Consider the following 26905-nt stretch of genomic DNA (forward strand, 5'->3'; position numbering starts at 1 on the left):
AGACGTCGCCCCAGTCCTGCGCGTGCCTGGGAGCCCAGACGTCTCCCGTGTCTGGGAACGCAGACGTCTTCCCCCGTCCTGCGAGTGCCTGGGAGCCCAGACGTTCCCCCCCCCCCCCGTCCTGTGAGTGTCTGGGAGCCCAGACGTCTCCCGTGTCTGGGAGTGTAGACGTGTCCTGGTCCTGCAGCAGGTCACTGCTGGATATTAGCTGCAGGCATGGCGTTGAACAGAGGGGTGTGTGGTAGATTGGGTTATACTGAGACACTGGGTGTTCAGGGGCAATTTGCAGGAGTCATGGGGACAGTGATGTCGGACTATTAAGCGGCTGAGGGACGGGGCAGTGGTTTATAAAGCAGGGTTCACCGGGCATTAAACATTGCAGCAGGAATAGAGCAGGAGATGGCTCGAGCAGAGCACAGTATCGCCCCCTATCTGTGCCAATCCAGTATTGCTCCGCCTCCCAATGACCTGTGAACTCATCCTTTTTTGGCTTGGAAGCAAGTCATCCTCGTTTCGAGGGACTGTCTATGATGCATTTGACTAAATTCCTGCCTTTCTCTGGCCGTCGGGGCTTGGCGCTGCTAGTTCTGTGACCGTAGAGAGCAGCCAGAGCTGAGTGAATCTCTGATGGTGTGTGCTGAACGGCAATCCGTGGACGTCCGCTCACTCTCTCCCCTTTTTACTCCTCTGGCCTTTTCTCTTTTTCGCAGTACGCACTGTATAAGAAAATGACGCAGGCGGCCATCCTGATCCAGAGCAAGTTCCGCAGTTACTACGAACAGAAGCGGTTCCAGCAGAGCCGGCGGGCAGCAGTACTGATCCAGCAGTATTACCGGAGCTACAAGGAGTACGAGAAATACAAGCAGGGCCACCGGGGCAGCGGCCCCTTGCAGCAGAAGATGAAGTAGGTGCTGGGAATATAACCTGGGGGGGTGCGTGCATCCATATCTCTGCCGCACAACCTGCTCCGCACTGATCAACCTCAATAAATCACTGGTCAGGCCCCAGCTGGAGTATTGTGTCCAATTCTGGGCACCATACTTTAGGAAGGGTGTCACGGTCTTGGAGAGGGGGCGGAGGAGATTGACCAGAATGGTCCCGGGGATGAGGGACGACAGTGAGGTGGAGACTGGAGAAGCTGGGGTTGTTCTCCTCGGAGCAGAGAAGGTTAAGAGGAGATTTGATCGAGGTGTTCGGAATCACGAGGGGCTTTGATGGAGTAAATAAGGAGAGACTGTTCCCGGGGCAGGAGGGCGGGTAACCAGAGGGACACAGATTGACGATAATCGGCGATGGAACCAGAGGGGGAGATGGAGAGAAAGTGTTTACGCAGCGAGTTGTTGTGATCGGGAACGCGCTGCCTGAAAGGGCGGTGGGAGCAGATTCAATAGTAACTTTCAAACCGGGAATTGGATAAATACTTGACGGGGAAACATTCACCGGGCTGTGGGGAGAGAGCAGGGGGGAGTGGGACTGATGGGATCGCTTGCTCACAGAGCCGGCACAGGCTCGATGGGCCCAATGGCCTCCTCCTGTGCTGTATCTCACGAGCGAATAGTCAGCTGTCGCAGCCTCCCGCCCCCAGCCCCTGTTGCGGGGTGAGCTGACCTCGGGAATGGGAACAAGTTGGAATCTGTGTGGTGCGTGAGTTCTGACTGGGATCTTTCTGTTCCTGTTGCAGAGCCACATTCCTGACTAAGAAACAGGACCAAGCTGCTCGCAAGATCATGAGGTTTCTGAGGCGCTGCCGGCACAGGTACACACTCGTCACTGCTGCCTCTCACTGGGGTACAGTCCCCCACACCGACACTCAGTGGGGTACAGTCCCCCACACCGACACTCACTGGGGTACAGGTCCCCCACACACTGACTCTCACTGGGGTACAGTCCCACACACCGACACTCACTGGGGTGCAGTCCCCCACACCGACACTCACTGGGGTACGGGTCCCCCACACACTGACTCTCACTGGGGTACAGTCCCCCACACACTGACTCTCACTGGGGTACAGTCCCCCACACACTGACTCTCACTGGGGTACGGGTCACACACACACTGACTCTCACTGGGGTACAGTCCCACACACACTGACTCTCACTGGGGTACAGTCCCACACACACTGACTCTCACTGGGGTACGGGTCCCACACACACTGACTCTCACTGGGGTACAGTCCCCCACACCGACACTCACTGGGGTGCAGTCCCCCACACCGACACTCACTGGGGTACAGTCCCACACACACTGACTCTCACTGGGGTACAGTCCCACACACACTGACTCTCACTGGGGTAAGGGTCCCCCACACACTGACTCTCACTGGGGTACAGTCCCACACACACTGACTCTCACTGGGGTACAGTCCCACACACCGACTCTCACTGGGGTACAGTCCCACACACACTGACTCTCAATGGGGTACGGGTCCCACACACCGACACTCACTGGGGTACAGTCCCACACACACTGACTCTCACTGGGGTATGGGTCCCACACACACTGACTCTCACTGGGGTACGGGTCCCACACACACTGACTCTCACTGGGGTACGGCTATCACACACACTGACTCTCACTGGGGTACGGGTACCACACACACTGACTCTCACTGGGGTACGGCTATCACACACACTGACTCTCACTGGGGTACGGGTCTCACACACACCGACTCTCACTGGGGTACGGGTCCAACACACACTGATTCTCACTGGGGTACGGGCCCCACACACACTGATTCTCACTGGGGTACGGGCCCCACACACACTGGCTCTCACTGGGGTATGGGTCCCACACACACTGACTCTCACTGGGGTACGGGTTCCAGACACACAGACTCTCACTGGGGTATGGATACCACACACACCGACTCTCACTGGGGTACGGGTCCAACACACACTGATTCTCACTGGGGTACGGGCCCCACACACACTGATTCTCACTGGGGTACGGGCCCCACACACTCTGACTCTCACTGGGGTACGGGTCCAACACACACTGACTCTCACTGGGGTACGGGTCCCACACACACTGACTCTCACTGGGTTACGGGTCCCACACACACTGACTCTCACTGGGTTATGGGCCCCACACACACTGACTCCACTGGGGTACGGGTCCCACACAAACTGACTCTCACTGGGGTACAGTTCCACACACACCGACTCTCACTGGGTTACGGGTCCCACACACACTGACTCTCACTGGGTTATGGGCCCCACACACACTGACTCCACTGGGTTACGGGTCCCACACACACTGACACTCACTGGGGTACGGGTCCCACACACACTGACTCTCACTGGGGTATGGGTCCCATTCACACTGACTCTCACTGGGGTATGGGTCCCAGACACACTGGCTCTCACTGGGGTATGGGTCCCACACACACTGACTCTCACTGGGGTACGGGTTCCAGACACACAGACTCTCACTGGGGTACAGTCCCACACACACTGATTCTCACTGGGGTACGGGTTCCACACACACTGACTCTCACTGATGTACAGTCCCACATACACTGACTCTCACTGGGGTACGGGTCCCACACACACTAACTCTCACTGGGGTACGGGTCCCAAATACACTGACTCTCACTGGGGTACGGGTCCCACACACACTGACTCTCACTGGGGTACCGATCTCACACACACCGACTCTCACTGGGGTACGGGTCCAACACACACTGACTCTCACTGGGGTATGGGCCCCACACACACTGACTCTCACTGGGGTACGGGTACCACACACACTGACTCTCACTGGGATACGGATACCACACACACTGACTCTCACTGGGGTACAGTTCCACACACACTGACTCTCACTGGGGTATGGGTCCCACACACACTGACTCTTACTGGGGTACGGGTCCCATACACACTGACTCTCGCTGGGGTACGGGTCCCACACACACTGACTCTCACTGGGATACGGGTCCCACACACACTGACTCTCACTGGGGTACGGGTCCCACACACACTGACTCTCACTGGGGTACGGATCCCACACACACTGACTCTCACTGGGGTACGGGTCCCACACACACTGACTCTCACTGGGGTACGGGTCTCACACACACCGACTCTCACTGGGGTACGGGTCCAACACACACTGACTCTCACTGGGGTATGGGCCCCACACACACTGACTCTCACTGGGTTACGGGTCCCACACACACTGACTCTCACTATGGTATGGGCCCCACACACACTGACTCCACTGGGGTACGGGTCCCACACAAACTGACTCTCACTGGGGTACGCGTCCCACTCACACTGATTCTCACTGGGGTACGGGCCCCACACACACTGACTCTCACTGGGGTACGGGTCCCACACACACTGACTTTCACTGGGGTACAGTCACACACACACTGACTCTCACTGGGGTATGGGTCCCACACACACTGACTCAGCACTGGGGTATGGGTCCCACACACACCGACTCCACTGGGGTATGGGTCCCACACAAACTGACTCCACTGGGGTACGGGTCCCACACACACTGACTCTCACTGGGGTACGGGTCCCACACACACTGACTCTCACTGGGTTACGGGTCCCACACACACTGACTCTCACTGGGGTATGGGCCCCACACACTGACTCTGACTGGGGTACGGGTCCCACACACAGTGACTCTCGCTGGAGTAAAGGTCCCACATACACTGATTCTCACTGGGGCACAGGTCCCACAAACACTGACTCTCACTGGGGTATGGGTCCCACACACACTGACTCTCACTAGGATATGGGTCCCAGACACACTGGCTCTCACTGGGGTACGGGTCCCACACACACTGACTCTCACTGGGGTACAGTTCCACACACACTGACTTTCAATGGGGTATGGGTCCCACACACACTGACTCTCACTGGGGTACGGGTCCCACACACACTGACTCTCACTGGGTTACGGGTCCCACACACACTGACTCTCACTGGGGTACGGGTCCCACACACACTGATTGTCACTGAGGTACAGTCCCACACACACTGACTCTCACTGGGGTACAGTCCCACACACACTGATTCTCACTGGGGTACAGTCCCACACACACTGACTCTCACTGGGGTACAGTCCCACACACACTGACTCTCACTGGGGTACAGTCCCACACACACTGATTCTCACTGGGGTACAGTCCCACACACACTGATTCTCACTGGGGTACAGTCCCACACACACTGACTCTCACTGGGGTACGGGTCCCACACACACTGACTCTCACTGGGGTACGGCTCCCACACACACTGACTCTCACTGGGGTATGGGTCCCACACACACTGACTCTCACTGGGGTACAGTCCCAAATACACTGACTTTCATTGGGGTACGGGTCCCACATACACTGACTCTCACTGGGGTACAGTCCCAAATACACTGACTCTCACTGGGGTACGATCCCACACACACTGACTCTCACTGGGGTACGGGTCCCACACACACTGACTCTCACTGGGGTACGGGTCCCACACACACTGACTCTCACTGGGGTACTGGTCCCACACACACTGACTCTCACTGGGGTACGGGTCCCACACACACTGACTCTCACTGGGGTATGGGTCCCATACAATGACTCTTACTGGGGTTCGATGCCAGACACACTGACTCTAACTGGGGTATGGGTCCCATACACGCTGACTCTCACTGTGGGTACGGGTCCCACACACACTGACTCTCACCGGGGTACGGGTCCCACACACACTGATTCTCACTGGGGTACGGGCCCCCCACACACTGACTCTCACTGGGGTACGGGTCCCACACACACTGATTCTCACTGGGGTACGGGTCCCAGACACACCGACTCTCACTGGGGTATTGGTCCCACACAAACTGACTCTCACTGGGGTACAGTCCCACACACACTGACTCTCACTGGGGTACAGTCACACACACAATGACTCTCACTGGGGTATCGGTCCCACACAAACTGACTCTCACTGGGGTACGGGCCCCACACACACTGACTCTCGCTGGGGTACGGGCCCCACACACACTGACTCCCGCTGGGGTACGGGTCCCACACACACCGACTCTCACTGGGATACGGGCCCCACACACGCTGACTCTCACTGGGGTACAGTCCCACACACACTGACTCTCACTGGGGTATGGGCCCCACACACACTGACTCTCACTGGGGTACAGTCACACACACAATGACTCTCACTGGGATATGGGTCCCACACAAACTGACTCTCACTGGGGTACGGGTCCCACACACACTGACTCTCACTGATATACAGGCCCCACACGCGCTTACTCTCATTGGGGTACAGCTCCCACACACACCGACTCTCACTGGGGTACGGGTCCAACACACACTGACTCTCACTGGGGTACGGGCCCCACACGCGCTTACTCTCATTGGGGTACAGGTCCCACACACACCGACTCTCACTGGGGTACGGGTCCAACTCTCACTGGGGTACGGGCCCCACACACACTGACTCTCACTGGGGTACAGTCACACACACACTGACTCTCACTGGGGTACAGGTCCCACACACACTGACTCTCACTGGGGTACGGGTCCCACACACACTGACTCTCACTTGGTACGAGTCCCACACACACTGACTCTCACTGGGGTACTGGTCCCACACACACTGACTCTCACTGGGGTACGGGTCCCACACACACTGACTCTCACTGGGGTACGGGTCCCATACAATGACTCTTACTGGGGTTCGATGCCAGACACACTGACTCGAACTGGGGTACGGGTCCCACACACACAGACTCTCACTGGGGTACGGGTCCCACACACGCAGACTCTCACTAGGGAATGGGTCCCACACATACTGACGCTCACTGGGGTACGGGTCCCACACACACTGACTCTCACTGGGGTACGGGTCCCACACACACTGACTCTCACTGGGGTACGGCTCCCACACACACTGACTCTCACTGGGGTTTGGGTCCCACACACACTGACTCTCACTGGGGTACAGTCCCAAATACACTGACTCTCATTGGGGTACGGGTCCCACATACACTGACTCTCACTGGGGTACAGTCCCAAATACACTGACTCTCACTGGGGTACAGTCCCAAATACACTGACTCTCATTGGGGTACGGGTCCCACATACACTGACTCTCACTGGGGTACGGGTCCCACATAAACTGACTCTCACTGGGGTACGGGTCCCACATACACTGACTCTCACTGGGGTACAGTCCCAAATACACTGACTCTCATTGGGGTACGGGTCCCACATACACTGACTCTCACTGGGGTACAGTCCCAAATACACTGACTTTCATTGGGGTACGGGTCCCACACACACTGACTCTGACTGGGGTACGGGTCCCACATACACTGACTCTCACTGGGGTACAGTCCCAAATACACTGACTCTCATTGGGGTACGGGTCCCACACACACTGACTCTCACTGGGGTACAGTTCCATACACACTGACTCTCACTGGCATACGGGTCCCACACACACCGACTCTCACTGGGGTAAGGGTCCCACACATATTGACTCTCACTGGGGTACGAGTCCCACACACACCGACACTCACTGGGGGAGGGGTCCCACACACACTGACTCTCACTGGGGTACGGGTCTCACACACACTGACTCTCACTGGGGTACGGGTCCCATACACTGACTCTTACTGGGGTACGGGTCCCACACACACTGACTCTCACTGGGGTACAGTTCCATACACACTGACTCTCACTGGCATACGGGTCCCACACACACCGACTCTCACTGGGGTAAGGGTCCCACACATATTGACTCTCACTGGGGTACGAGTCCCACACACACCGACACTCACTGGGGGAGGGGTCCCTCACACACTGACTCTCACTGGGGTACGGGTCCCACACACACTGCCTCTCACTGGGGTACGGGTCCCACACACACTGACTCTCACTGGGGTATGGGTCCCAGACACACTGACTCTCACTGGGGTATGGGTCCCACACACACTGACTCTCACTGGGGTACAGTCCCAAATACACTGACTCTCACTGGGGTACGGGTCCCACACACACTGACTCTCACTGGGGTATGGGTCCCAGACACACTGACTCTCACTGGGGTACGGGTCCCACACACACTGACTCTCACTGGGGTTAGGGTCCCACACACACACTGACTCTCACCGGGGTACGGGTCCCACACACACAGACTCTCACTGGGGTACGGGTCCCACACACGCAGACTCTCACTGGGGAAGGGGACCCACACATACTGACTCTCACTGGGGTACGGGTCCCACACACACAGACTCTCACTGGGGTACGGGTCCCACACACACTGACTCTCACTGGGATACGGGTCCCACACACACTGACTCTCACTGGGGTACGGGCCCCAAACACACACACACTCTCACTGGGGTACAGTCACACACACAATGACTCTCACTGGGGTATGGATCCCACACACACTGACTCTCACTGGGGTACGGGTCTCACACACACTGACTCTCACTGGGGTACGGGTCCCATACACTGACTCTTACTGGGGTACGATGCCACACACACTGACTCTCACTGGGGTGAGGGTCCCACACACACTAACTCTCACTGGGGTACGGGCCCCACACACACTGACTCTCACTGGGGTACAGTCCCACACACACTGACTCTCACTGGGGTACGGGTCCCACACACACTGACTCTCACTGGGGTACTGGTCCCACACACACTGACTCTCACTGGGGTACGGGTCCCACACACACTGACTCTCACTGGGGTACAGTCCCACACACACTGACTCTCACTGGGGTATGGGTCCCATACAATGACTCTTACTGGGGTTCGATGCCAGACACACTGACTCTAACTGGGGTATGGGTCCCATACACGCTGACTCTCACTGGTGTACGGGTCCCACACACACTGACTCTCACCGGGGTACGGGTCCCACACACACTGACTCTCACTGGGGTACGGGCCCCCCACACACTGACTCTCACTGGGGTACGGGTCCCAGACACACCGACTCTCACTGGGATACGGGTCCCACACACACTGACTCCCGCTGGGGTACGGGTCCCACACACACTGACTCTCACTGGGGTACAGTCCCACACACGCTGACTCTCACTGGGGTACAGTCCCACACACACTGACTCTCACTGGGGTATGGGTCCCACACAAACTGACTCTCACCGGGGTACAGTCACACACACAATGACTCTCACTGGGGTACGGGCCCCACACACACTGACTCTCACTGGGGTACAGGCCCCACACACACTGACTCTCACTGGGGTACGGGTCCCAGACACTCCGAGTCTCACTTGCGTACGGGTCCCAAACACACTGACTCTCACTGGGGTACAGGCCCCACACACACTGACTCTCACTAGGGTACGGGTCCCACACACACTGACTCTCACTGGGGTACGGGTCCCACACACACTGACTCTCACTGGGGTACGGGTCCCACACACACTGACTCTCACTGGGGTACGGGTCCCACACACACTGACTCTCACTGGGGTACGGGTCCCACACACACTGACTCTCACTGGGGTACGGGTCCCACACACACTGACTCTCACTGGGGTACGGGTCCAACACACACTGACTCTCACTGGGGTATGGGCCCCACACACACTGACTCTCACTGGGGTACAGTCACACACACAATGACTCTCACTGGGGTACAGGCCCCACACGCGCTTACTCTCATTGGGGTACAGCTCCCACACACACCGACTCTCACTGGGGTACGGGTCCAACACACACTGACTCTCACTGGGGTACAGTCACACACACACTGACTCTCACTGGGGTACGGGTCCCACACACACTGACTCTCACTGGGGTACGGGTCCCACACACACTGACTCTCACTTGGTACGAGTCCCACACACACTGACTCTCACTGGGGTACTGGTCCCACACACACTGACTCTCACTGGGGTACGGGTCCCACACACACTGACTCTCACTGGGGTACGGGTCCCATACAATGACTCTTACTGGGGTTCGATGCCAGACACACTGACTCTAACTGGGGTACGGGTCCCACACACACAGACTCTCACTGGGGTACGGGTCCCACACACGCAGACTCTCACTGGGGAATGGGTCCCACACATACTGACGCTCACTGGGGTACGGGTCCCACACACACTGACTCTCACTGGGGTTAGGGTCCCACACACACTGACTCTCACTGGCGTACGGATCCCACACACACTAACTCTCACTGGGGTACGGGTCCCATACAATGACTCTTACTGGGGTACGATGCCAGACACACTGACTCTAACTGGGGTACGGGTCCCACACACACAGACTCTCACTGGGGTACGGGTCCCACACACGCAGACTCTCACTGGGGAACGGGTCCCACACATACTGACTCTCACTGGGGTACGGGTCCCACACACACAGACTCTCACTGGGGTACGGGTCCCACACACACTGACTCTCACTGGGATACTGGTCCCACTCACACTGACTCTCGCTGGGGTACGGGCCCCACACACACTGACTCTCACTGGGGTACAGTCACACACACAATGACTCTCACTGGGGTATGGATCCCACACAAACTGACTCTCAATGGGGTACGGGTCCCACACGCACTGACTCTCACTGGGGTACAGGTCCCACACGCGCTTACTCTCATTGGGGTACAGGTCCCACACACACCGACTCTCACTGGGGTACGGGTCCAACTCTCACTGGGGTACGGGCCCCACACACACTGACTCTCACTGGGGTACAGTCACACACACACTGACTCTCACTGGGGTATGGGTCCCACGCACACTGACTCTCACTGGGGTATGGATCCCACACACACTGACTTTCACTGGGGTACGGGTCCCACACACACTGACTCTCACTGGGGTACGGGTCCCACACACACTGACTCTCACTGGGGTACGGGTCCCACACACACTGACTCTCACTTGGTACGAGTCCCACACACACTGACTCTCACTGGTGTACTGGTCCCACACACACTGACTCTCACTGGGGTACGGGTCCCACACACACTGACTCTCACTGGGGTACAATCCCCACACGCGCTTACTCTCATTGGGGTACAGGTCCCACACACACCGACTCTCACTGGGGTACGGGTCCAACTCTCACTGGGGTACGGGCCCCACACACACTGACTCTCACTGTGGTACAGTCACACACACACTGACTCTCACTGGGGTATGGGTCCCACACACACTGACTCTCACTGGGGTATGGATCCCACACACACTGACTCTCACTGGGGTACGGGTCCCACACACACTGACTCTCACTGGGGTACGGGCCCCACACAAACTGACTCTCACTGGGGTACGGGTCCCACACACACTGACTCTCACTGGGGTACAGGCCCCACACGCGCTTACTCTCATTGGGGTTAGGGTCCCACACACACACTGACTCTCACTGGGGTACGGGTCCAACACACACTAACTCTCACTGGGGTACGGGCCCCACACACACTGACTCTCACTGGGGTACAGTCCCACACACACTGACTCTCACTGGGGTACGGGTCCCACACACACTGACTCTCACCGGGGTACGGGTCCCACACACACTGATTCTCACTGGGATACGGGTCCCACACACACTGACTCTCACTGGGGTACAGTCCCAAATACACTGACTCTCATTGGGGTACGGGTCCCACATACACTGACTCTCACTGGGGTACAGTCCCAAATACACTGACTCTCACTGGGGTACGATCCCACACACACTGACTCTCACTGGGGTACAGTCCCACACACACTGATTCTCACTGGGGTACGGGTCCCACACACACTGATTGTCACTGAGGTACAGTCCCACACACACTGACTCTCACTGGGGTACAGTCCCACACACACTGATTCTCACTGGGGTACAGTCCCACACACACTGACTCTCACTGGGGTACAGTCCCACACACACTGACTCTCACTGGGGTACAGTCCCACACACACTGATTCTCACTGGGGTACAGTCCCACACACACTGATTCTCACTGGGGTACAGTCCCACACACACTGACTCTCACTGGGGTACGGGTCCCACACACACTGACTCTCACTGGGGTACGGCTCCCACACACACTGACTCTCACTGGGGTATGGGTCCCACACACACTGACTCTCACTGGGGTACAGTCCCAAATACACTGACTCTCATTGGGGTACGGGTCCCACATACACTGACTCTCACTGGGGTACAGTCCCAAATACACTGACTCTCACTGGGGTACGATCCCACACACACTGACTCTCACTGGGGTACGGGTCCAACACACACTGACTCTCACTGGGGTACGGGTCCCACACACACTGACTCTCACTGGGGTACTGGTCCCACACACACTGACTCTCACTGGGGTACGGGTCCCACACACACTGACTCTCACTGGGGTATGGGTCCCATACAATGACTCTTACTGGGGTTCGATGCCAGACACACTGACTCCAACTGGGGTACGGGTCCCACACACACAGACTCTCACCGGGGTACGGGTCCCACACACACTGATTCTCACTGGGGTATGGGTCCCATACACGCTGACTCTCACTGGGGTACGGGTCCCACACACACTGACTCTCACCGGGGTACGGGTCCCACACACACTGATTCTCACTGGGGTACGGGCCCCCCACACACTGACTCTCACTGGGGTACGGGTCCCACACACACTGATTCTCACTGGGGTACGGGTCCCAGACACACCGACTCTCACTGGGGTATTGGTCCCACACAAACTGACTCTCACTGGGGTACAGTCCCACACACACTGACTCTCACTGGGGTACAGTCACACACACAATGACTCTCACTGGGGTATCGGTCCCACACAAACTGACTCTCACTGGGGTACGGGCCCCACACACACTGACTCTCGCTGGGGTACGGGCCCCACACACACTGACTCCCGCTGGGGTACGGGTCCCACACACACCGACTCTCACTGGGATACGGGCCCCACACACGCTGACTCTCACTGGGGTACAGTCCCACACACACTGACTCTCACTGGGGTATGGGCCCCACACACACTGACTCTCACTGGGGTACAGTCACACACACAATGACTCTCACTGGGATATGGGTCCCACACAAACTGACTCTCACTGGGGTACGGGTCCCACACACACTGACTCTCACTGATATACAGGCCCCACACGCGCTTACTCTCATTGGGGTACAGCTCCCACACACACCGACTCTCACTGGGGTACGGGTCCAACACACACTGACTCTCACTGGGGTACGGGCCCCACACGCGCTTACTCTCATTGGGGTACAGTCACACACACACTGACTCTCACTGGGGTACGGGTCCCACACACACTGACTCTCACTGGGGTACGGGTCCCACACACACTGACTCTCACTTGGTACGAGTCCCACACACACTGACTCTCACTGGGGTACTGGTCCCACACACACTGACTCTCACTGGGGTACGGGTCCCACACACACTGACTCTCACTGGGGTACGGGTCCCATACAATGACTCTTACTGGGGTTCGATGCCAGACACACTGACTCTAACTGGGGTACAGCTCCCACACACACCGACTCTCACTGGGGTACGGGTCCAACACACACTGACTCTCACTGGGGTACGGGCCCCACACGCGCTTACTCTCATTGGGGTACAGGTCCCAAACACACCGACTCTCACTGGGGTACGGGTCCAACTCTCACTGGGGTACGGGCCCCACACACACTGACTCTCACTGGGGTACAGTCACACACACACTGACTCTCACTGGGGTACGGGTCCCACACACACTGACTCTCACTGGGGTACGGGTCCCACACACACTGACTCTCACTTGGTACGAGTCCCACACACACTGACTCTCACTGGGGTACTGGTCCCACACACACTGACTCTCACTGGGGTACTGGTCCCACACACACTGACTCTCACTGGGGTACGGGTCCCACACACACTGACTCTCACTGGGGTACGGGTCCCATACAATGACTCTTACTGGGGTTCGATGCCAGACACACTGACTCGAACTGGGGTACGGGTCCCACACACACAGACTCTCACTGGGGTACGGGTCCCACACACGCAGACTCTCACTCGGGAATGGGTCCCACACATACTGACGCTCACTGGGGTACGGGTCCCACACACACTGACTCTCACTGGGGTACGGGTCTCACACACACTGACTCTCACTGGGGTACGGCTCCCACACACACTGACTCTCACTGGGGTTTGGGTCCCACACACACTGACTCTCACTGGGGTACAGTCCCAAATACACTGACTCTCATTGGGGTACGGGTCCCACATACACTGACTCTCACTGGGGTACAGTCCCAAATACACTGACTCTCACTGGGGTACAGTCCCAAATACACTGACTCTCATTGGGGTACGGGTCCCACATACACTGACTCTCACTGGGGTACGGGTCCCACATAAACTGACTCTCACTGGGGTACGGGTCCCACATACACTGACTCTCACTGGGGTACAGTCCCAAATACACTGACTCTCATTGGGGTACGGGTCCCACATACACTGACTCTCACTGGGGTACAGTCCCAAATACACTGACTTTCATTGGGGTACGGGTCCCACACACACTGACTCTGACTGGGGTACGGGTCCCACATACACTGACTCTCACTGGGGTACAGTCCCAAATACACTGACTCTCATTGGGGTACGGGTCCCACACACACTGACTCTCACTGGGGTACAGTTCCATACACACTGACTCTCACTGGCATACGGGTCCCACACACACCGACTCTCACTGGGGTAAGGGTCCCACACATATTGACTCTCACTGGGGTACGAGTCCCACACACACCGACACTCACTGGGGGAGGGGTCCCACACACACTGACTCTCACTGGGGTACGGGTCTCACACACACTGACTCTCACTGGGGTACGGGTCCCATACACTGACTCTTACTGGGGTACGATGCCACACACACTGACTCTCACTGGGGTGAGGGTCCCACACACACTGACTCTCACCGTGGTACGGGTCCCACACACACTGACTCTCAATGGGGTACGGGCCCCACACACACTGACTCTCACTGGGGTACAGGCCCCACACACACTGACTCTCACTGGGGTACGGGTCCCACACACACTGACTCTCACTCGGGTACGGGTCCCTCACACACTGACTCTCACTGGGGTACGGGTCCCACACACACTGACTCTCACTGGGGTACTGGTCCCACACACACTGACTCTCACTGGGGTATGGGTCCCAGACACACTGACTCTCACTGGGGTATGGGTCCCACACACACTGACTCTCACTGGGGTACAGTCCCAAATACACTGACTCTCACTGGGGTACGGGTCCCACACACACTGACTCTCACTGGGGTATGGGTCCCAGACACACTGACTCTCACTGGGGTACGGGTCCCACACACACTGACTCTCACTGGGGTTAGGGTCCCACACACACACTGACTCTCACCGGGGTACGGGTCCCACACACACAGACTCTCACTGGGGTACGGGTCCCACACACGCAGACTCTCACTGGGGAAGGGGACCCACACATACTGACTCTCACTGGGGTACGGGTCCCACACACACAGACTCTCACTGGGGTACGGGTCCCACACACACTGACTCTCACTGGGATACGGGTCCCACACACACTGACTCTCACTGGGGTACGGGCCCCAAACACACACACACTCTCACTGGGGTACAGTCACACACACAATGACTCTCACTGGGGTATGGATCCCACACAAACTGACTCTCATTGTGGTACAGCTCCCACACACACCGACTCTCTCTGGGGTACGGGTCCAACACACACTAACTCTCACTGGGGTACGGGCCCCACACACACTGACTCTCACTGGGGTACAGTCCCACACACACTGACTCTCACTGGGGTACGGGTCCCACACACACTGACTCTCACTGGGGTACTGGTCCCACACACACTGACTCTCACTGGGGTACGGGTCCCACACACACTGACTCTCACTGGGGTACAGTCCCACACACACTGACTCTCACTGGGGTATGGGTCCCATACAATGACTCTTACTGGGGTTCGATGCCAGACACACTGACTCTAACTGGGGTATGGGTCCCATACACGCTGACTCTCACTGGTGTACGGGTCCCACACACACTGACTCTCACCGGGGTACGGGTCCCACACACACTGACTCTCACTGGGGTACGGGCCCCCCACACACTGACTCTCACTGGGGTACGGGTCCCAGACACACCGACTCTCACTGGGATACGGGTCCCACACACACTGACTCCCGCTGGGGTACGGGTCCCACACACACTGACTCTCACTGGGGTACAGTCCCACACACGCTGACTCTCACTGGGGTACGGGTCCCACACACACTGACTCTCACTGGGGTACGGGTCCCACACACACTGACTCTCACTGGGGTACGGGTCCCACACACACTGACTCTCACTGGGGTACGGGTCCCACACACACTGACTCTCACTGGGGTACGGGTCCCACACACACTGACTCTCACTGGGGTACGGGTCCAACACACACTGACTCTCACTGGGGTATGGGCCCCACACACACTGACTCTCACTGGGGTACAGTCACACACACAATGACTCTCACTGGGGTACAGGCCCCACACGCGCTTACTCTCATTGGGGTACAGCTCCCACACACACCGACTCTCACTGGGGTACGGGTCCAACACACACTGACTCTCACTGGGGTACAGTCACACACACACTGACTCTCACTGGGGTACGGGTCCCACACACACTGACTCTCACTGGGGTACGGGTCCCACACACACTGACTCTCACTTGGTACGAGTCCCACACACACTGACTCTCACTGGGGTACTGGTCCCACACACACTGACTCTCACTGGGGTACGGGTCCCACACACACTGACTCTCACTGGGGTACGGGTCCCATACAATGACTCTTACTGGGGTTCGATGCCAGACACACTGACTCTAACTGGGGTACGGGTCCCACACACACAGACTCTCACTGGGGTACGGGTCCCACACACGCAGACTCTCACTGGGGAATGGGTCCCACACATACTGACGCTCACTGGGGTACGGGTCCCACACACACTGACTCTCACTGGGGTTAGGGTCCCACACACACTGACTCTCACTGGCGTACGGATCCCACACACACTAACTCTCACTGGGGTACGGGTCCCATACAATGACTCTTACTGGGGTACGATGCCAGACACACTGACTCTAACTGGGGTACGGGTCCCACACACACAGACTCTCACTGGGGTACGGGTCCCACACACGCAGACTCTCACTGGGGAACGGGTCCCACACATACTGACTCTCACTGGGGTACGGGTCCCACACACACAGACTCTCACTGGGGTACGGGTCCCACACACACTGACTCTCACTGGGATACTGGTCCCACTCACACTGACTCTCGCTGGGGTACGGGCCCCACACACACTGACTCTCACTGGGGTACAGTCACACACACAATGACTCTCACTGGGGTATGGATCCCACACAAACTGACTCTCAATGGGGTACGGGTCCCACACGCACTGACTCTCACTGGGGTACAGGTCCCACACGCGCTTACTCTCATTGGGGTACAGGTCCCACACACACTGACTCTCACTGGGGTACGGGTCCAACTCTCACTGGGGTACGGGCCCCACACACACTGACTCTCACTGGGGTACAGTCACACACACACTGACTCTCACTGGGGTATGGGTCCCACACACACTGACTCTCACTGGGGTATGGATCCCACACACACTGACTTTCACTGGGGTACGGGTCCCACACACACTGACTCTCACTGGGGTACGGGTCCCACACACACTGACTCTCACTGGGGTACGGGTCCCACACACACTGACTCTCACTTGGTACGAGTCCCACACACACTGACTCTCACTGGGGTACTGGTCCCACACACACTGACTCTCACTGGGGTACGGGTCCCACACACACTGACTCTCACTGGGGTACAATCCCCACACGCGCTTACTCTCATTGGGGTACAGGTCCCACACACACCGACTCTCACTGGGGTACGGGTCCAACTCTCACTGGGGTACGGGCCCCACACACACTGACTCTCACTGTGGTACAGTCACACACACACTGACTCTCACTGGGGTATGGGTCCCACACACACTGACTCTCACTGGGGTATGGATCCCACACACACTGACTCTCACTGGGGTACGGGTCCCACACACACTGACTCTCACTGGGGTACGGGCCCCACACAAACTGACTCTCACTGGGGTACGGGTCCCACACACACTGACTCTCACTGGGGTACAGGCCCCACACGCGCTTACTCTCATTGGGGTTAGGGTCCCACACACACACTGACTCTCACTGGGGTACGGGTCCAACACACACTAACTCTCACTGGGGTACGGGCCCCACACACACTGACTCTCACTGGGGTACAGTCCCACACACACTGACTCTCACTGGGGTACGGGTCCCACACACACTGACTCTCACCGGGGTACGGGTCCCACACACACTGATTCTCACTGGGGTACGGGCCCCCCACACGCTGACTCTCACTGGGGTATGGGTCCCAGACACACTGACTCTCACTGGGATACGGGTCCCACACACACTGACTCTTGCTGGTGTACGGGCCCCACACACACTGACTCTCACTGGGGTACGGGTCCAACTCTCACTGGGGTACGGGCCCCACACACACTTACTCTCACTGGGGTACAGTCACACACACACTTACTCTCACTGGGGTACGGGTCCCACACACACTGACTCTCACTGGGGTACGGGTCCCACACACACTGACTCTCACTTGGTACGAGTCCCACACACACTGACTCTCACTGGGGTACTGGTCCCACACACACTGACTCTCACTGGGGTACGGGTCCCACACACACTGACTCTCACTGGGGTACGGGTCCCATACAATGACTCTTACTGGGGTTCGATGCCAGACACACTGACTCTAACTGGGGTACGGGTCCGACACACACAGACTCTCACTGGGGTACGGGTCCCACACACGCAGACTCTCACTGGGGAATGGGTCCCACACATACTGACGCTCACTGGGGTACGGGTCCCACACACACTGACTCTCACTGGGGTTAGGGTCCCACACACACTGACTCTCACTGGCGTACGGATCCCACACACACTAACTCTCACTGGGGTACGGGTCCCATACAATGACTCTTACTGGGGTACGATGCCAGACACACTGACTCTAACTGGGGTACGGGTCCCACACACACAGACTCTCACTGGGGTACGGGTCCCACACACGCAGACTCTCACTGGGGAACGGGTCCCACACATACTGACTCTCACTGGGGTACGGGTCCCACACACACAGACTCTCACTGGGGTACGGGTCCCACACACACTGACTCTCACTGGCATACTGGTCCCACTCACACTGACTCTCGCTGGGGTACGGGCCCCACACACACTGACTCTCACTGGGGTACAGTCACACACACAATGACTCTCACTGGGGTATGGATCCCACACAAACTGACTCTCAATGGGGTACGGGTCCCACACGCACTGACTCTCATTGGGGTACAGGTCCCACACACACCGACTCTCACTGGGGTACGGGTACAACTCTCACTGGGGTACGGGCCCCACACACACTGACTCTCACTGGGGTACAGTCACACACACACTGACTCTCACTGGGGTATGGGTCCCACACACACTGACTCTCACTGGGGTATGGATCCCACACACACTGACTTTCACTGGGGTACGGGTCCCACACACACTGACTTTCACTGGGGTACGGGTCCCACACACACTGACTCTCACTGGGGTACGGGTCCCACACACACTGACTCTCACTTGGTACGAGTCCCACACACACTGACTCTCACTGGGGTACTGGTCCCACACACACTGACTCTCACTGGGGTACGGGTCCCACACACACTGACTCTCACTGGGGTACGGGTCCCATACAATGACTCTTACTGGGGTTCGATGCCAGACACACTGACTCTAACTGGGGTACGGGTCCCACACACACAGACTCTCACTGGGGTACGGGTCCCACACACGCAGACTCTCACTGGGGAATGGGTCCCACACATACTGACGCTCACTGGGGTACGGGTCCCACACACACTGACTCTCACTGGGGTTAGGGTCCCACACACACTGACTCTCACTGGCGTACGGATCCCACACACACTAACTCTCACTGGGGTACGGGTCCCATACAATGACTCTTACTGGGGTACGATGCCAGACACACTGACTCTAACTGGGGTACGGGTCCCACACACACAGACTCTCACTGGGGTACGGGTCCCACACACGCAGACTCTCACTGGGGAACGGGTCCCACACATACTGACTCTCACTGGGGTACGGGTCCCACACACACAGACTCTCACTGGGGCACGGGTCCCACACACACTGACTCTCACTGGGATACTGGTCCCACTCACACTGACTCTCGCTGGTGTACGGGCCCCACACACACTGACTCTCACTGGGGTACAGTCACACACACAATGACTCTCACTGGGGTATGGATCCCACACAAACTGACTCTCAATGGGGTACGGGTCCCACACGCACTGACTCTCACTGGGGTAAGGGTCCAACTCTCACTGGGGTACGGGCCCCACACACACTGACTCTCACTGGGGTACAGTCACACACACACTGACTCTCACTGGGGTATGGGTCCCACACACACTGACTCTCACTGGGGTATGGATCCCACACACACTGACTTTCACTGGGGTACGGGTCCCACACACACTGACTCTCACTGGGGTACGGGTCCCACACACACTGACTCTCACTGGGGTACGGGTCCCACACACACTGACTCTCACTTGGTACGAGTCCCACACACACTGACTCTCACTGGGGTACTGGTCCCACACACACTGACTCTCACTGGGGTACGGGTCCCACACACACTGACTCTCACTGGGGTACAATCACCACACGCGCTTACTCTCATTGGGGTACAGGTCCCACACACACCGACTCTCACTGGGGTACGGGTCCAACTCTCACTGGGGTACGGGCCCCACACACACTGACTCTCACTGTGGTACAGTCACACACACACTGACTCTCACTGGGGTATGGGTCCCACACACACTGACTCTCACTGGGGTATGGATCCCACACACACTGACTCTCACTGGGGTACGGGTCCCACACACACTGACTCTCACTGGGGTACGGGCCCCACACAAACTGACTCTCACTGGGGTACGGGACCCACACACACTGACTCTCACTGGGGTACAGGCCCCACACGCGCTTACTCTCATTGGGGTTAGGGTCCCACACACACTGACTCTCACTGGGGTACGGGTCCCACACACACTGACTCTCACCGGGGTACGTGTCCCACACACACTGATTCTCACTGGGGTACGGGCCCCCCACACGCTGACTCTCACTGGGGTATGGGTCCCAGACACACTGACTCTCACTGGGATACGGGTCCCACACACACTGACTCTCGCTGGGGTACGGGCCCCACACACACTGACTCTCACTGGGGTACAGTCACACACACAATGACTCTCACTGGGGTACGGGTCCCACACACACTGACTCTCACTTGGTACGAGTCCCACACACACTGACTCTCACTGGGGTACTGGTCCCACACACACTGACTCTCACTGGGGTACGGGTCCCACACACACTGACTCTCACTGGGGTACAATCACCACACGCGCTTACTCTCATTGGGGTACAGGTCCCACACACACCGACTCTCACTGGGGTACGGGTCCAACTCTCACTGGGGTACGGGCCCCACACACACTGACTCTCACTTGGTACGAGTCCCACACACACTGACTCTCACTGGGGTACTGGTCCCACACACACTGACTCTCACTGGGGTACGGGTCCCACACACACTGACTCTCACTGGGGTACAGTCACACACACACTGACTCTCACTGGGGTACGGGTCCCACACACACTGACTCTCACTGGGGTACGGGTCCCACACACACTGACTCTCACTTGGTACGAGTCCCACACACACTGACTCTCACTGGGGTACTGGTCCCACACACACTGACTCTCACTGGGGTACGGGTCCCACACACACTGACTCTCACTGGGGTACGGGTCCCATACAATGACTCTTACTGGGGTTCGATGCCAGACACACTGACTCGAACTGGGGTACGGGTCCCACACACACAGACTCTCACTGGGGTACGGGTCCCACACACGCAGACTCTCACTAGGGAATGGGTCCCACACATACTGACGCTCACTGGGGTACGGGTCCCACACACACTGACTCTCACTGGGGTACGGGTCCCACACACACTGACTCTCACTGGGGTACGGCTCCCACACACACTGACTCTCACTGGGGTTTGGGTCCCACACACACTGACTCTCACTGGGGTACAGTCCCAAATACACTGACTCTCATTGGGGTACGGGTCCCACATACACTGACTCTCACTGGGGTACAGTCCCAAATACACTGACTCTCACTGGGGTACAGTCCCAAATACACTGACTCTCACTGGGGTACAGTCCCAAATACACTGACTCTCATTGGGGTACGGGTCCCACATACACTGACTCTCACTGGGGTACGGGTCCCACATAAACTGACTCTCACTGGGGTACGGGTCCCACATACACTGACTCTCACTGGGGTACAGTCCCAAATACACTGACTCTCATTGGGGTACGGGTCCCACATACACTGACTCTCACTGGGGTACAGTCCCAAATACACTGACTTTCATTGGGGTACGGGTCCCACACACACTGACTCTGACTGGGGTACGGGTCCCACATACACTGACTCTCACTGGGGTACAGTCCCAAATACACTGACTCTCATTGGGGTACGGGTCCCACACACACTGACTCTCACTGGGGTACAGTTCCATACACACTGACTCTCACTGGCATACGGGTCCCACACACACCGACTCTCACTGGGGTAAGGGTCCCACACATATTGACTCTCACTGGGGTACGAGTCCCACACACACCGACACTCACTGGGGGAGGGGTCCCTCACACACTGACTCTCACTGGGGTACGGGTCCCACACACACCGACAGTCACTGGGGGAGGGGTCCCACACACACTGACTCTCACTGGGGTACGGGTCTCACACACACTGACTCTCACTGGGGTACGGGTCCCATACACTGACTCTTACTGGGGTATGGGTCCCAGACACACTGACTCTCACTGGGGTATGGGTCCCACACACACTGACTCTCACTGGGGTACAGTTCCATACACACTGACTCTCACTGGCATACGGGTCCCACACACACCGACTCTCACTGGGGTAAGGGTCCCACACATATTGACTCTCACTGGGGTACGAGTCCCACACACACCGACACTCACTGGGGGAGGGGTCCCTCACACACTGACTCTCACTGGGGTACGGGTCCCACACACACTGCCTCTCACTGGGGTACGGGTCCCATACACTGACTCTTACTGGGGTATGGGTCCCAGACACACTGACTCTCACTGGGGTATGGGTCCCACACACACTGACTCTCACTGGGGTACAGTTCCATACACACTGACTCTCACTGGCATACGGGTCCCACACACACCGACTCTCACTGGGGTAAGGGTCCCACACATATTGACTCTCACTGGGGTACGAGTCCCACACACACCGACACTCACTGGGGGAGGGGTCCCTCACACACTGACTCTCACTGGGGTACGGGTCCCACACACACTGCCTCTCACTGGGGTACGGGTCCCACACACACTGACTCTCACTGGGGTATGGGTCCCAGACACACTGACTCTCACTGGGGTATGGGTCCCACACACACTGACTCTCACTGGGGTACAGTCCCAAATACACTGACTCTCACTGGGGTACGGGTCCCACACACACTGACTCTCACTGGGGTTAGGGTCCCACACACACACTGACTCTCACCGGGGTACGGGTCCCACACACACAGACTCTCACTGGGGTACGGGTCCCACACACGCAGACTCTCACTGGGGAAGGGGACCCACACATACTGACTCTCACTGGGGTACGGGTCCCACACACACAGACTCTCACTGGGGTACGGGTCCCACACACACTGACTCTCACTGGGATACGGGTCCCACACACACTGACTCTCACTGGGGTACGGGCCCCAAACACACACACACTCTCACTGGGGTACAGTCACACACACAATGACTCTCACTGGGGTATGGATCCCACACACACTGACTCTCACTGGGGTACGGGTCTCACACACACTGACTCTCACTGGGGTACGGGTCCCATACACTGACTCTTACTGGGGTACGATGCCACACACACTGACTCTCACTGGGGTGAGGGTCCCACACACACTAACTCTCACTGGGGTACGGGCCCCACACACACTGACTCTCACTGGGGTACAGTCCCACACACACTGACTCTCACTGGGGTACGGGTCCCACACACACTGACTCTCACTGGGGTACTGGTCCCACACACACTGACTCTCACTGGGGTACGGGTCCCACACACACTGACTCTCACTGGGGTACAGTCCCACACACACTGACTCTCACTGGGGTATGGGTCCCATACAATGACTCTTACTGGGGTTCGATGCCAGACACACTGACTCTAACTGGGGTATGGGTCCCATACACGCTGACTCTCACTGGTGTACGGGTCCCACACACACTGACTCTCACCGGGGTACGGGTCCCACACACACTGACTCTCACTGGGGTACGGGCCCCCCACACACTGACTCTCACTGGGGTACGGGTCCCAGACACACCGACTCTCACTGGGATACGGGTCCCACACACACTGACTCCCGCTGGGGTACGGGTCCCACACACACTGACTCTCACTGGGGTACAGTCCCACACACGCTGACTCTCACTGGGGTACAGTCCCACACACACTGACTCTCACTGGGGTATGGGTCCCACACAAACTGACTCTCACCGGGGTACAGTCACACACACAATGACTCTCACTGGGGTACGGGCCCCACACACACTGACTCTCACTGGGGTACAGGCCCCACACACACTGACTCTCACTGGGGTACGGGTCCCAGACACTCCGAGTCTCACTTGCGTACGGGTCCCAAACACACTGACTCTCACTGGGGTACAGGCCCCACACACACTGACTCTCACTGGGGTACGGGTCCCACACACACTGACTCTCACTGGGGTACGGGTCCCACACACACTGACTCTCACTGGGGTACGGGTCCCACACACACTGACTCTCACTGGGGTACGGGTCCCACACACACTGACTCTCACTGGGGTACGGGTCCCACACACACTGACTCTCACTGGGGTACGGGTCCCACACACACTGACTCTCACTGGGGTACGGGTCCAACACACACTGACTCTCACTGGGGTATGGGCCCCACACACACTGACTCTCACTGGGGTACAGTCACACACACAATGACTCTCACTGGGGTACAGGCCCCACACGCGCTTACTCTCATTGGGGTACAGCTCCCACACACACCGACTCTCACTGGGGTACGGGTCCAACACACACTGACTCTCACTGGGGTACAGTCACACACACACTGACTCTCACTGGGGTACGGGTCCCACACACACTGACTCTCACTGGGGTACGGGTCCCACACACACTGACTCTCACTTGGTACGAGTCCCACACACACTGACTCTCACTGGGGTACTGGTCCCACACACACTGACTCTCACTGGGGTACGGGTCCCACACACACTGACTCTCACTGGGGTACGGGTCCCATACAATGACTCTTACTGGGGTTCGATGCCAGACACACTGACTCTAACTGGGGTACGGGTCCCACACACACAGACTCTCACTGGGGTACGGGTCCCACACACGCAGACTCTCACTGGGGAATGGGTCCCACACATACTGACGCTCACTGGGGTACGGGTCCCACACACACTGACTCTCACTGGGGTTAGGGTCCCACACACACTGACTCTCACTGGCGTACGGATCCCACACACACTAACTCTCACTGGGGTACGGGTCCCATACAATGACTCTTACTGGGGTACGATGCCAGACACACTGACTCTAACTGGGGTACGGGTCCCACACACACAGACTCTCACTGGGGTACGGGTCCCACACACGCAGACTCTCACTGGGGAACGGGTCCCACACATACTGACTCTCACTGGGGTACGGGTCCCACACACACAGACTCTCACTGGGGTACGGGTCCCACACACACTGACTCTCACTGGGATACTGGTCCCACTCACACTGACTCTCGCTGGGGTACGGGCCCCACACACACTGACTCTCACTGGGGTACAGTCACACACACAATGACTCTCACTGGGGTATGGATCCCACACAAACTGACTCTCACTGGGGTAAGGGTCCAACTCTCACTGGGGTACGGGCCCCACACACACTGACTCTCACTGGGGTACAGTCACACACACACTGACTCTCACTGGGGTATGGGTCCCACACACACTGACTCTCACTGGGGTATGGATCCCACACACACTGACTTTCACTGGGGTACGGGTCCCACACACACTGACTCTCACTGGGGTACGGGTCCCACACACACTGACTCTCACTGGGGTACGGGTCCCACACACACTGACTCTCACTTGGTACGAGTCCCACACACACTGACTCTCACTGGGGTACTGGTCCCACACACACTGACTCTCACTGGGGTACGGGTCCCACACACACTGACTCTCACTGGGGTACAATCCCCACACGCGCTTACTCTCATTGGGGTACAGGTCCCACACACACCGACTCTCACTGGGGTACGGGTCCAACTCTCACTGGGGTACGGGCCCCACACACACTGACTCTCACTGTGGTACAGTCACACACACACTGACTCTCACTGGGGTATGGGTCCCACACACACTGACTCTCACTGGGGTATGGATCCCACACACACTGA

The 26905-nt window shown here is 57.7% G+C and overlaps 2 protein-coding genes across 3 annotated transcripts in view; one reads left to right on the forward strand and one right to left on the reverse strand.

Moving 5' to 3' along the window:
• The window catches only part of LOC139232695 (profilin-1-like), a 762729-nt gene that overhangs the window by 690264 nt on the left and 45560 nt on the right, over window positions 1-26905 (reverse strand). The window lies entirely within an intron of this gene.
• LOC139232691 (calmodulin-binding transcription activator 2-like) overlaps window positions 1-26905 on the forward strand; it is a 204100-nt gene that overhangs the window by 149293 nt on the left and 27902 nt on the right. Inside the window, exons 19-20 of the mRNA XM_070863166.1 lie at window positions 711-904; window positions 1682-1756. Of these exons, the coding sequence (XP_070719267.1) occupies window positions 711-904; window positions 1682-1756 (269 nt within the window). The remainder of the gene's footprint in view (window positions 1-710; window positions 905-1681; window positions 1757-26905) is intronic.

Source organism: Pristiophorus japonicus, chromosome 20 (assembly GCF_044704955.1).
Source record: "Pristiophorus japonicus isolate sPriJap1 chromosome 20, sPriJap1.hap1, whole genome shotgun sequence".
Lineage (NCBI taxonomy): Eukaryota > Metazoa > Chordata > Chondrichthyes > Pristiophoridae > Pristiophorus > Pristiophorus japonicus.